General features: G+C 42.7%; 1 protein-coding gene across 1 annotated transcript; it reads right to left on the bottom strand.

Annotated features, from left to right (window-relative positions):
- Nucleotides 1-4,758: 4,758 nt before the first annotated feature.
- Nucleotides 4,759-12,885, bottom strand: LOC308168845 (ropporin-1-like protein; the record flags this gene model as incomplete). The annotated part of the gene is made up of 5 exons (XM_080543489.1): nucleotides 4,759-4,876; nucleotides 10,754-10,929; nucleotides 11,505-11,666; nucleotides 12,346-12,469; nucleotides 12,755-12,885. The coding sequence occupies 5 exons, from the start codon at nucleotides 12,883-12,885 to the stop codon at nucleotides 4,759-4,761; spliced, it is 711 nt and encodes a 236-aa protein (XP_080399615.1).
- Nucleotides 12,886-14,675: the final 1,790 nt, after the last annotated feature.

Genomic DNA, 14,675 nt, shown 5'->3' with positions numbered 1-14,675 from the left:
AAAGCCAGATTGGTGCACATTTAGAATGAGACTAGCCTAATACTTTGGAAAGGCAAGGTAGCATGGATATTGGGCAATAGGCTAGGTGCACGATCTCCACTACTTCCTGAAAGGCACCTTGCATGAACATATCCTGTCTCACTCTATTGGTTTAATTGATTAATCAGCTGTGCAGTAAACTGTTGGAACACACAGTGCACAGCTGATTAATCAATTAAACCAATAGAGTGAGACAGGATATGTTCATGCAAGGTGCCTTTCAGGAAGTAGTGGAGATCGTGCACCTAGCCTATTGTATGTAGCATCTACTACATCACAAGTCGAAAATGTTTGAAATTAAATCAAAGATTTGTTAGGAGGTGACTAATCATCTCTCATCGATCCAGCTGAGGACCGGGAGAGGGGAGGGTAGTCTGACCATGCTCAGGCAATCCACCATTTCTCTCAAATAAATATCCTGCTGAAATAAAATGGTGGTTAATGGCATTGGACTTACCTACCTGTGCTCCAGGTGTGTGATCAGTCAGTCAGTGCTGCAATCAGTCAAAGAGGGAGTGAGAGAGGTGATGATCGGTGATGGTGAGATATATAGTGTCCAGAAACTGCCCATCTCAGCAGGAGAAGATCCCACCCACCCTGGAACTACAGTCCCTCCTCCCACCAAGCCAGCTGACTTCAGAGACAAGACAGATGTTTCTTCAGCAGAATGTGGAGGTGATATCATTGTATGCTGTAGCATTACGATTTCATTTCATTACAGGGCCTAGCCCAAACCAAGAAAACACAGACCCAGAGCATAAGTGTCCACATAGTTTTGGCTAATGGTGCATTCAAGTACTCCTCTGAAACTCTGATGTACATGAATTGTCTTAATTTAGGTGTTCCTAAGAGCAAATGATCGCAGCATGTGATGTCCACTGTAGCTTTGGGAACAAACAGGAGTGCTTGTGTGCTTCATTGTGTCCTTTATCCGATTAGCGTTACCTGATTGCTGTGTAAGCATTCTAATCATGTTGTTGAAAATGTAATCATGATACCAGTCAACCGTGACTGTGTTTAGGCCCTAATTAAATCAGTTGTAGACAGTGGGTTGACAAGATAATGCAAACATAAGCATGTTATTGTGTGGCAATAATCTATATAGAGTTAGAGTCGTTTGCACATTGTCATAAATCTATATCTTAGACTTCTCTAAATGTTACTTGTTACAACGATGTTGTAATATTTAACCCCTATAGGTATTTCTTTTGATTTAATCATAAAAAAACTAAAATAGAACGGGAGACAATTATCGATTTATTATTAGTATTATGATGATGATGATGATTATTATTATTAGCAGTATTGGAGTAGTGATAGTAGTAGTAATAATAATAATAATAATAATAATAATAATAATAATAATGGTCCAATTCGGTTGTTAAGTCGTGACGTGTTTCCGGGTCCAACGTTGGCTGAGGCGCTCTCTTCGAAATGCCGCAGTAATAATAATAATTCATTATATTTGTATACCGCTTTTCCGAGGCTCAAAGACACTGACAATATGGGGAAAACGGGAAAGTGCTGTGTCCCTTGTTGTATGAATAGATTAGAGTCTAAAAAACGATTGAACTGTCATTCTACAGCTTTAGTACACTGGTACTCTGGTGCAGGGAATTTTTGTTTTGGACCCGGAAATTGCTAAACGTCACGCGTGACGTCAGACTTAACCAGAAACTGCCCATCTCAGCAGGAGAAGATCCCACCCACCCTGGAACTACAGTCCCTCCTCCCACCAAGCCAGCTGACTTCAGAGATAAGACAGATGTTTCTTCAGCAGAATGTGGAGGTGATATCATTGTATGCTGTAGCATTACGATTTCATTTCATTACAGGGCCTAGCCCAAACCAAGAAAACACAGACCCAGAGCATAAGTGTCCACATAGTTTTGGCTAATGGTGCATTCAAGTACTCCTCTGAAACTCTGATGTACATGAATTGTCTTAATTTAGGTGTTCCTAAGAGCAAATGATCGCAGCATGTGATGTCCACTGTAGCTTTGGGAACAAACAGGAGTGCTTGTGTGCTTCATTGTGTCCTTTATCCGATTAGCGTTACCTGATTGCTGTGTAAGCCTTCTAATCATGTTGTTGAAAATGTAATCATGATACCAGTCAACCGTGACTGTGTTTAGGCCCTAATTAAATCAGTTGTAGACAGTGGGTTGACAAGATAACGCAAACATAAGCATGTTATTGTGTGGCAATAATCTATATAGAGTTAGAGTCGTTTGCACATTGTCATAAATCTATATCTTAGACTTCTCTTAATGTTACTTGTTACAACGCTGTTGTAATATTTAACCCCTATAGGTATTTATTTTTATTTAATCATAAAAAATAAATAAAAAATAGAACAATTATCGGGAGACAATTATCGATTTATTATTACAGTTTTTTTCAATTGCTAAAACACATTTCACAAAACTTTCCTCCATTTTCACAAAACTCTAAACACAACACACTTTTCTAAAGCTACATAAACAAAACCACACCTTCTCTCTTCAAAACTCAAACTTTCACACCAAAACAGCTGCTCAAAGCCTTCAAAAATGTAAACACTATAAGCATCATTACAGACTACAACAAAACAACTGAAAACACAATGTTCAGTGTGTGAGAATGTTCTTTTTTTTTCACAACTGCCAAAGCACATTTTTAGAAACCTTACAGTATCTGTTCTCAGAATATATCACTGTAGAGTATTGGGCATTCATAGATTTGTGTGTTTCATATGAACAGTATGTAAATCTACAGAAAATACAGTATGTATGTTACGGTACATGTGGGAATACGGTACATGTGGGAAAACTAGGGTTAGGTTAGGTGCTAGGGTGACTTGGTACATGCTGGCATGTCTAACCCTAACCCTAACCTTAACCCTAACCCTAACCCTACCCCTAATCTTAACCCTAGCACCCTAGCACCTAACCCTAACCCTAGTTTTCCCACATGTACCGTATTCCCACATGTACCGTAACATGTACACTACTGTACTGTATCACAACTCAATGCAAACACTACAGAGGATCCATTACACACAACAATACTCACTGAAAACAATGTTCAGGGTGTGATGTTTTTTTATTTTATTTATGGAACTATACCACACACACACACACACACACACACACACACACACACACACACACACCACAATCATTTGCAACAAGTGTCTTACATTTTGAGTCGTTATGTTTAATGAATGAAGCTAGGTGTGTTCATTGTGTTCAAATGTTGCTGACTGTGGCAAGCATTTTGCATCACATAAGCTTTAATTTGAGAATTTGAGCAGAGTTTTTTGCAACTTGTGTTTTAGCAAGACAAGATGTGTTTAGATTTATGAGAAAAGGAGGATTGTGTTTTGTGAATTGTGTCTTCATGTGAAATGTGTTTATGGTTTTGGCAAATGGGAGCTAGTTTTATTAAATGTGTTTAGAGAACTGGTCATTTGGTTTAGAGAATTGGCTTTTGTGTTTCAGCAATTGGGAAAAACGGTAGTATTATGATGATGATGACGATGATTATTATTATTATTATTAGTAGTAGTAGTAGTAGTAGTAGTAGTAGTGATAGTAGTAGTAGTAGTAGTAGTAGTAGTAGTAGTAGTAGTAGTAGTAGTAGTAGTAGTAGTAGTAGTAGTAGTAGTAGTAGTAGTAGTAGTAGTAGTAGTAGTAGTAGTAGTAGTAGTAGTAGTAGTAGTAGTAGTAGTAGTAGTAGTAGTAGTAGTAATAATCGTAGACTACAGGAGAAAAAAGTCCGAGATCCTGCCCCTGCTCATCGACGGAGAGAGCGTAGAGATGGTCTCAAACCTCCGTTTCCTGGGACACATCATACGGGATGACCTGGCCTGGAAGGACAACACTAAAGGCACCATCAAGAGGGCACAACAGCGGCTATACACCCTGAGATGCCTCAAGAAACAACACAGCAAGCAGGAGATGCTGGTGGCCTTCTACCACGGCGCAGTGGAGAGCATCCTCACCTTCGGCATCTCCAACTGGTACCACAGCTGCACGGCAGCGGAGAGAAACGATCTACAGAGAGTCGTGAGAACAGCACAGGGGATCACCGGCGCCACCCTCCCCTCTCTGAAGGAGCTGTACGAAACACGCTGTCTCAGGAGGGCCTCCAAGATCTCCAAGGACCCGACCCACCCTGGGCACGAACACTTTGTCAAGCTGCCCTCGAACAGGAGGTACAGGACCCCGGCCGCTAGGACAAACAGACTGAAGGACAGCTTCTACCACAGGGCCGTCAAGGCCCTGAACACAGAAAAGGCCTAAGTTCTGGGCCCAGGACAAGTCCGGACGGATTGTAATGGCAGCTAGTGCTGAGGCACAAACATGTACATTTTCGTAGTATTTACTGTTGTCCCAGTACCCGTGTCAAATGGATATCTAGTAAATGCATATGTATCTATCACACACATTCCCTTGGTTGACTGGTCTTGACATAAGGCCTCTGATTTGAAAATCTTCTGCCCTGTGCTGAAGTTGTGGTACTGTATAGCGGTAACGCTCCTGATTTAAAAACATGACCTGCAAGTTGCATAGGATCCAGATCAAATCCTACCCCCCCCTCCCTCTCTCTGTCTGTCTTTCCCATCTCTCCTTCCATTCTGTCTGAATAAACTGAAAAGATACTCAAGGTGTAATGGATGTTCACTCTCCATAAACAAAAACAAAAAAGAAAGCCTTATCCCCTGGTTTGGACTGTCTACTCAGCCCTCGTGGTAGCGTTGGGACGAGTGTCGTCCACAGCCCTGGGTCCGGTCATGTCATCAACACTGTGACCAGTGAAGTTATCCGGCCGCACCATCCCTTCCTGACGTTTCCTGGAAGAAAACAGAAAAACATCTGTGAGACCAAACATTGCCTATGACTAATAGCTCTACACTACTCTACATTCTACAACAGCTACTTACTATGGGGTCAGAGTAGAGATTCTCAGCTTTCATTCCAGGTTGTAATTCCTTAGATTGGGTTTCAAGGCTCCAAAGGTATTGGAAAAGACAATCCTGAGCATGCAATAACTGCCTGAAGTTTGCGACCCAGTGACCCCACCAGACAGTCTCTGGTGTTGCTCTGCGACCATCTTCAGTTATTTGATTGTGTTTCGGTATTTTTCGGGTATTGTTTAGCAAACTCTAACCTCATCATCCTGAGGGTAACTAGTTGTTTGCGCCTTGCAGTGAAGCCTCTCGCAATTTGTCTGGTGACGTATTTGGCAAGTGGTAGTCTCTGACACAATCGCTTCTACCTCCTGGAGAGGGTTCTGTTCCTGATCTCTGGGGACAGTTGTGTTGGTTTCTTCTTAATTATGGTGACGATTCGATTCTGCGTTCATACACTGGAGAAGTCTTCCTTGGCCTACCAGTCCATTTGCGATTGCTGGGCTCACCAGTGCTTTCTTTATTTTTTAACGATTGATTTTAGTCTAATTCTAAGGTTTTGGCTGTGTTTCTGATAGATTTTTGCTGATATTTCAGCCTGCATGCTCCTGGAACAAACTCCCTGAAGAAATCAAACAGGCCCAAACCCTTAAAATATTTAAATCTAAGCTAAAAACCTTCATGTTTTGCACCAGTTATGATTAAACACAAACACTTCTACCAATGTCTTTTTTCCATTAACTATTGTCTTTTTAAATGTTTTATCTATTTACTTCTTATATTTGCTTTTATTCATTGTAATTTTTATTTTCCTATGCTCCTCTTGCTGTATTTTTAAATAATGCATGTAAAGCACTTTGAATTGCCCCTGTTGTATGAAATGTGCTATACAAATAAACTTGCCTTGCCTTGCCTTGCCTTCATAATGGCTTCTTTGACTTTCATTGATGTCTCTTTGGTCCTCGTGTTGACAGACACCAAATGCAGACCGCAAAGGCAAATGCAAAGCCTAGACTCAAAACTAGACACTCTCTTATGCCTGCACAAATGATGTGATGGAACACGCTTGACTATCCAGAAACACCTGTCAAACCAATTTTCCAATACTTTGGGTTCCCTGAAATAGGGGGGACTATGCATAACAAGGGTTGTAATTTCTATGTTGTAATTTCATACCCTGGTATTCTGTTGTTCTCCCTGCTCTCTTGCTCTTTCTTTCCTTCATATCCTCTCCTCCTTTTCATGTCTTCCTTCCTTCTCTACTGTATACTTTAACTATACCATTATACTATTATACTCTTAGTGCTCTAAACTCCCTCACATAGTGTTTGTGTTCTATCCGGCCCTGTCCACTCGTTCTCTGCCTCCCTCCGTCCTTCCCTCACACCATTCTGTTATAGTCGTCATCCCTCTAGACATGCTATTTCTCAGAGACAGACCCAATAAAAGAGAGGCTGTTGTGCAATAGTCTCTCACCCTTTATTTACCAGCTCTGCTTCAGCTGGGCTATTTACCCAGTGTTTACTAAGAAACGATGCGGTAGCTATGTGGTAACAAGGGGTACTTTCTGGTGCTTACCAGAAAGGATTCTGCAGAACTGGTAACTACCTGGTACTAAATGGCACTAAATGGCACAAGAACTAGCGAGCATAATTAAAATGCTATTATCAGGTCGTAATGTTTTTAAGTACTATACCTGATTAATAATATTGTGCTGTAAAATAAAGGGTTATCCTATAATCTTATCCAGAGCCACAGTGGTAACTCACGTCAATACTGAGGAGCCACAGAAAGAGAGACAGAGATCCAGTTATCCAGCTGAAGGTTCTTGTTAGGTGCCATGCAGATGTGTTTGGTGCAACACAAAAAAAAACAGGGCTGAAAGGATTACTGAAATCAAGTTCACTGATAAATATTAAACAAATATGAAAATATTAGGAGAGGAATACGATTATGATTATTTGAGTACAACAAATCGTGAATTTCAGATCAGATCGCTGCTTTGTTACTCTATATGGGTGGAGTATCATATTTAGCATTCATTAGTTGAGGGATCTGATGATGAAATCCCCTGTGCCCTCCCATTTTCTTCTCTGAGGCCCACAATCCTGGACTTGGCCCCAGAATGAGGGGGACTATGGGGGGGGTTAGTGATGTTTCCCCTCCCTACTCCTAAAGCCTGTTGCCAAAGCCTTGAGGAAATGCACAATCCCCCAGATCTTATTTCCTATCCTGCCTTGTCTCCAGTCTCGTGGCACACGTCCACACCATGACAACCTGAACAGAATGTTAAAGACTGCGTCTACCTTACTGCGGTTCATTTGTGGGACTGTCCAATCCCCATGTTTAATAAGACAGACCACGAGGAAAACCCCTCACTCTACTAAGCTCTTCTGCTCTAATCATTGTCCTTGAGAGAAAGAGAGAGAGAGAGAGAGAGAGAGAGAGAGAGAGAGAGAGAGAGAGAGAGAGAGAGAGAGAGAGAGAGAGGGAGAGAGTGTGTTAGGGATTTAGAGCTCTTCTCTCTCTCTCTTTGAGTTGGCTGCGGTTCAGGTTATTGTGATGCCTTGTGTTCACGCATCCCCCCCCATTCCCTAACCCTAGAATCTGTTTCCTTCATCCCCCCCTAACCACAGATCAGATCTAGGATCAGATTGCCATACCACGAATCCTTGCCTTCAACATTAAAAACACATGAAAACATACCTGACCCTGTGGTATCACTTATTAGTGGTAACGGTAACTACATGACTTATTCTCTAAAATCACAGGCCTGCTTAACCGACCGTTTGCTCAGTGTGTCATTATGTGATCATTAAGTCAGGGTGAACTGTCAAACTAAGGAATGTCAAATCAGTCATTGATCAAATTGATTAGGTTTAGAGTGAGGGTTATTTAAGGTTTTCAGAAAGGGTTGATCAGAAGAAGCATTGTGATTGACGTATTCAAAGCTGTGCTTTATTCCCTGATAAAGTAACAACCGCTCGGACACATTTTTCCTGTTTACCATATGTTGCACTAATATCCCTGCGCAAACACTGGAATTACAAAGATGTGTTTGTTATGTTACCTTGGCAACAGTGGTCGTTTTGAGAACAATATTTGTGCAGGGTAGAAATCACTAAGATATATTACGCAATAAATACTTACTGTAAGGCATTGTTTTGTTATTACTGTCACAGTTTTGTTTTGTAACCGCTGTATAAAAGCAATAAGGCGATTGAGTCTGTGCTTTATCAGTTGCCTAACAACAGCCCTCAGCTGACTTTATTCACGATAAAGGATGGCCTCTTGTGCCTTATTGTTAATTAAAGTTAGGCCACCTTTTACGCTTCTAAGGCACCTTTGAGCATATCATTTATCCATTCGTGAGTATTTGGATTATAGTTCTGATTCTCACAGTTCTGTTTGCTAGCTTTAATAAAAAAATAAATAAAAAATCTGTGAATTGCTGTTGGTCAAAATACTCCACGAGGAGCTGAACTATGCAGTATCATGTAAATGCATCATTATGCTTCTGGTTATCAACCTCAATGGTCAAACTCTGTATTATGGCTCTTGTGTATTATGGCTATTATGGCTCTGAGGGATATAACTTATATCTCGATTTCCACCAAAAGGTTAACGGTCAATAAAATAATAGATGATAGTGAGTATAATTGTGTCCTAATGTGTGTTAGTTGTGTAGTGTGTGTGTGTGTGTTTTCTGGGCCCTGGGCCTCTGTTCTGTTCTATCTCACTCATTAGCCAGGTGCGTGCGAACGGACCAGAGAGATACCGCCACTTTATCTCCATTTCACAAAAGTTGACAATGAATATGAGTGAATGTCACTGAGGTACGGAAAGAGAATACAACAAAGGCCTCCATTGGTATAATGCGAGCACGACAAAGAACACTCACTAACCTGTCGAGTGTGGGCTTCATTTAGAAAAGGAACACTAGCCTGTACACCTAGGCCAGTATTTCACACAATTTGTGTCTCTTATAACCAGACACGGTTATAAGTCGCCTGCCCAATCACGTCTCTTCACTACACTGGCTCCCCGCTGGTGGAATGTGCTTCCCACGGCTGTCAGAACTGCAGAGTCAGTCACTACTCTTCTTCCGTCGGAGACTGAAGACCCATCTCTTCAGGCTACACCTTAACTGCTCCTCCTGAGACATCTACTACCCCCCAGCACGGGGTCTCCTGAGACACCCGCTTTTCCCCTATACAGTGTCCCCTAAGACTTCTACTGGCCCTCCTTGTACTGTTTCACTGTTTCTCCAGTGTCTATATAAAAGTATTTTATTTAGTTTTTTCCTTCTATCATGGAGACTGCCAATGGCCCCGGGCCTGAGCTAGATTACTCTTCCTGTTACGACTGGTGGATTGATGATTCACTTGCTTAGTCGAATGTATTGATTGTAAGTCGCTTTGGAATAAGGCGTCTGCTAAATGCCAAAAATGTAAATGACATATCAACAGTCACATTGCTCTGTCTGAAAATGTAAAACTAACTTGACATCAACTGGCTGTGCAAATCTTTAATAAAGTTTTAAAGAAGCAATACAAAACACAACCTGGTTACACAGTATTTTACTGACGACAATTTATTTGTTGGATAAGTATGGTCTTTTTTCTTTCTGATACTCTCCCTACTTTTTGCGGTTGTAGAAATTGGCCACCTGGATCATACCATTCTGTTTAGTGCTGTAAATCACAAAAACAATCACATTAGGCATAATAATAAAACAGTATTTTACATACAATTCATTCATTCTGATGACAACTATCATCTGAGACTGGCCCTAAAATGACGAGCACTTGTTTACAATTGTTCTATACAGTGTTTGATAACTAAGTTGATCAACTCACAACTGGCCATAGAATTAGGCCATTCAGGGTGACATTGAGCACCTTTTATAACGTAATTGTAGTGGTGTAGTTATCCCCTGTCATGCCCTATATGGTGCAGATAATGTATGCTCTCTCTATCCGTGAACGTGTGGATCTGAGGGGATTACATTCTGCCTCTCTCCCAGCCCCTCCCCTAACGCGTCATGGTTCCGTCTGACCACCAGAGGGCAGCAGAGACTGCCCAAGAGAACGGCACTCAGGTCAGGTTTTATAATTGGTGTGTTTTCAGTTGTCTCTTTGCTGTCTAATGATCACAAGGTTGGCAGATCAGCGGTTCGAGCCCCGGCTGGCCACATGTCAAAGTGTCCTCACACTGAACCCCGAAATTGCTCCCAGTGAGTGGGCCAGTGCCTTGCATGGCAGCTTGCCGCCATTGGTGTGTGAATGTGTGTGTGAATGGGTGAATCAATGGGAGGCTGTTGTAAAGCGCTTTGGAGCAGCAAAAAAGGCGCTATATAAGTGCAGTCCATTTACCGTTTACTAGAATGTCAGAGGTACGTAAAGCAGACGTCTCCTCTCAGAGCACATGGTATATAGAATACTAGAATAGTAGAATTGTGATAGTGGCAAATCGGCGGTTCGAGCCCCGGCTGGCCACATGTCGAAGTGTCCTTGGGCAAGACACTGAAGTCAGTGACTGAACCCCAAATTGCTCCCAGCGAGCGGGGTGGCCGGCGCCTTGCATGGTAGCTTGCCGCCATTGGTGTGTGAATGTGTGTGTGAATGGGTGAATGAGAGGCCTTTGTAAAGCGCTTTGGATAAAGGCGCTATATAAGTGCAGTCCATTTACCATTTAGAAGGTCAAATATGGACAGACAAATATAGCGACAGATAGATGGATGGCTGGATGGATGGATGGGTCGGTGGATGTAGACAGACAGACAGAAACAAAGTAGATACAGAGTAGATCTACACTCACGCTGGCTCCTGCAGGTTGTGTAGGAAGTTGTCTATCTGGTCCTGGGGAATGTCTCCGTCCAGGTGTGCTAGGTAGGTGTAGAGACCCACAAAGGTGTCCAAGGGGATTCGGGCCGCACCCCCCTCCTCGTCCTCTGTCAGGATCTCACACGCAAACTTCAGGGCGCTGACGATTGTCTGAACGACACAAGCATATGGCACACACACACACGCATGCACGCACACACACACACACACACACACACACACACACACACACACACAAAGAGAAAAGCCCAGGGCATCAAGACAGTGCATGACTGCCATCATGCGGTGAATAGTAGAACTACACCACAGTCACTAGTCCAGTGTTCTCAAAGTCCTTGAGCTTTGTCTTAAGACAGACAGCGTATGTACTGTATGTTGACAGAGAGTTAATGCACCGCAGGTCACACTAGAATAATAATATAGCTGTTATAGGCTAACACAATAGCCCCTTCTCAATAGTTAGACAATCTGTCCTCGCCTCGATTCCTCTGTACTCAATTCCTCTGTGACCCAGAAACCAATAAGTGGTGTTCACCATATTTAAGATCATATCAATTGTCCTACAGGGCACCAAAGAAACTGTAAACTCAAGTGTTGCTCTCAGACCTTGACGATGACCTCTTGGCTTATTGGTAGATGCTTAGGTCATCCTTGTGGGAGACCTGGGTTCACAACCCCCCCCCCCCCCCAACCCAAACCCATAATTATTTTCCTGAGCGACTCACCCCTCCCAGTGCACTGCAGCCCAGAGCGAAGAACTGCATCCAGTCGATGTTAGCGCTGAAGTTCCCCAGAATCAGCAGAGTGTCCAGCTGCTCCACGGGCAAACACAGCCCTCGCCACTTCTGCTGCAGTTCCTCCTTGGTGGTCGTCTCTTTAAGGGCAAGCTGCCCGGAGAATAGAATGGAATGGAATGGAATGATAAGACTGGGACTTTGTGGAAATGTTGTGCATTTAACTTTACATTGAAGACTCTTTATGGATCTAAAACTTGTTTAAAAGTTTAGCTATGAAAATGTCATCGCCAATGTTTATGGAAATGTTGATTATTGTAATGTAGTGTTGCAGTGGATGCCATCAGCTCAGAAAGAAAGATCATGGCCGACCCCTTCCACCCCGGCCACGGCCTCCTCACCCTGCTTCCCTCTGGAAGAAGGTTGCGGCTGCCTAAGGCACTGAAGGCCCGCCACAGGCTCAGTTTCTTCCCCTCAGCCGCCAGGCTGCTAAATGACTCTGGCTTCCCCCTCCCCCCCGCCTCCAAGTCTTCCCAGGACTGAACATGCACTAGACCTTGTATAACTCTGCACTGCACTTTATTTACAGCACTATCCATGCACTGTCTGTCCTGTGTTGTCCTGTTTTTGCCTGTTTTTGCATTTGTATTGTACTTGTTTTGTTCATATATATGTGAAAAAAGCATAAATGCACCTTCTGTAATGCCAAAGCAAATTCCTATATGTGTCAAGCATAATGGCAATAAACGTTATCTGAATCTGAATCTGAATCAGCTCAACACAAAAAAAGTTGATTCTTTTTTTTTTCTATGTGTGTTCTGTTAGTCAGTACCTGTTTGTGTAGGACTTTGAGCAGGCCTGGGGTCAGTCCTGTGTCTGTCTTCTGTGTGGCAATGGGCATTTCCAGCCTCTCCTTGGCAGGGAGAGTGTCTCCATTGGACAGTGCAGTGAAGTATCTGAGGGTGCAGAGACACGTAAGTCTTCTAACATCTTCCCCTATACAGTACCAGCTTGTCAGCAAACCCAATCATCTCACATCTTTCCCTTTACCTGCTTGTCAGCAAACCCAATCATCTCACATCTTTCCCTTTACCTGCTTGTCAGCCACCCAATCATCTCACCCCCCCCTATAAATGCTTGGTAGCCACCCAATCATCTATAGCTGACACATATTTAGTCACCTCTCAGGCCTGTTAATGTAAGCTGTCCTCCGGGGAGGAAGGACCACAGTGGATACTTACGCAGCTGACCACTGCAGCACGTCCTTGGGCTGCGTTCTGATAGCTGCTTTGGTGAACTGTTTCAGGATGTCTGGCAGCTCTGGGGGAATGTTGATTTGCTGGGCACAATACATAGTGTCTGGAGGGGGCATTGCTGTAGTTCAAAGTAAACAATAATACATAGTAAATGGTCTGCACTTTCATAGTGCCTTTATCTAAAGCGCTTTACAACGGCTTCTCATTCACCCGTTGACACACACATTCACACACACATTCACGGCAAGCTACCATGCAAGGTGCCACTCACTGGGAGCAATTTGGGGTTCAGTGTCTTGCCCAAGGACACTTCGATATGTGGCCAGCCAGATTGAACCGCCAATCTGCCAACCTTGTGATCATTAGACCGCAGCTCTACCTCCTGAGCCACAGCCGCCCCCTCTTTGTTCAGTGCTCATTCTGGTGGCAGGCAGCATTGAGATGTCCTTCTGGTCTCTCCAGGCTAGTTGAAAGCGTTAGTTCGCCATTAGTTAACATTAGTGTACGTTATTTGCATAGATTCGCATATTATTTCCTATTGGTTGATTCGGATACTCTCCGTGTGGGAAAGTCCTCTTATAATCTTTCTACAACAACTTTCCAAGTCGGAAATGTCCAAGTTTCGTAGTTCCAAGATGTCATGGACGCCACCATAAATTCCAACTCTTGAGCCTCAAACCGTCCTTGAGTGGACAAGATGTTTCCACTTCAGAATACATTCAACATTTATTTTGCAGACGCTTTTAATCCAAAGCGACTTACTTTTACAGATTACAGGGACATCATTCCCCCTGGAGTAACTGAGTGCTAAGTGCCTTACACAAGGGCACACTAGTGGTGGTGTTTCAGGCGGGATTTGAACTCACAACCTTCCGATCACCAGTCCAACTCACTATCCACTAGTAAGTCAGTAAATCTTGGGCAGATCCTTTTTTCCCCCAAACATTCCTATTGCAGTCACTCTGGTACATGATATTCATCTCTACAGGTGTCTAATAGGTACTTTTTAGCTAACTGTAACCTGACCATCCTTTTTAAGGATAACTAGTTATTTGCACATTGCAGTGAAGTGTCTGTAGTTTGACTGGTGACATTCTGCAGATGGTAGTCTCTCTGACACATTCACTCCTACCTGCTGGAGAGTGTTCCTGATTCCTGAATCCTGATTGATTTTGGCTATGGTTTTGGCTATGTTTCTGATAGTTGACAGGGTTCGACGTTAAGGTTTTTTCCTACTTGCCCTGTTTTCCCTACTTGCCCTGCAGGGCAAGTACTTCTCAAATCTACTTGCCCCATCTACATTTTGACTTGCCCTGCCTACCGTTGCCGGCTGTGCGGCGCATAGATTTCTCTCACAACATACTTCTAACTAAGATCCGTTGCCTGTTGATTGTGTGTAAATCGCTACAGAACACACGTTTCTTTAAAAATGTTGTTCATTAGCTATATTACATCAATCATTATATTTAATAGTAGATGACAATTGGTTCCAACTATTAACTTATTTGTAGCATTGGACGGGTAAAAGCAATGTGGCAGAAATGTAACCTGTCAATCAGTAGTCATTTCAGATCAGTGAAATGATAAGTGCTATTTCAGAGTATTCAGACAGGGCCAATTACACCCTCCATGCCCTCTCTGTACAGGTGAGCCACATGTTGAATGCCGGGTCACAGTTCACATTAGGGGTGGGTAACTCACGATACAATAATAACCGTATGATATTTTGCGCCCCGATACCGATGGTATCACGATATAGCGATGCGATATTCGATACATTGTTAGACTAGTCATCAACGATACATCACAATATCTGTGTTGACTGAAGAAAAAATACCACTATAAAGGCAAAAAGCAGGAATTATGTTTTTTATTAATTCACTTTGTTGTTGCTGGTAAACAATAA

This window comes from Nansenia antarctica, assembly GCF_963989245.1.
Source record: "Nansenia antarctica genome assembly, chromosome: 12".
Classification (NCBI taxonomy): Eukaryota; Metazoa; Chordata; class Actinopteri; order Argentiniformes; family Microstomatidae; genus Nansenia; species Nansenia antarctica.
Note: the sequence above shows the minus strand (reverse complement) of the source record. Positions and strands in the feature narration are given on the sequence as shown.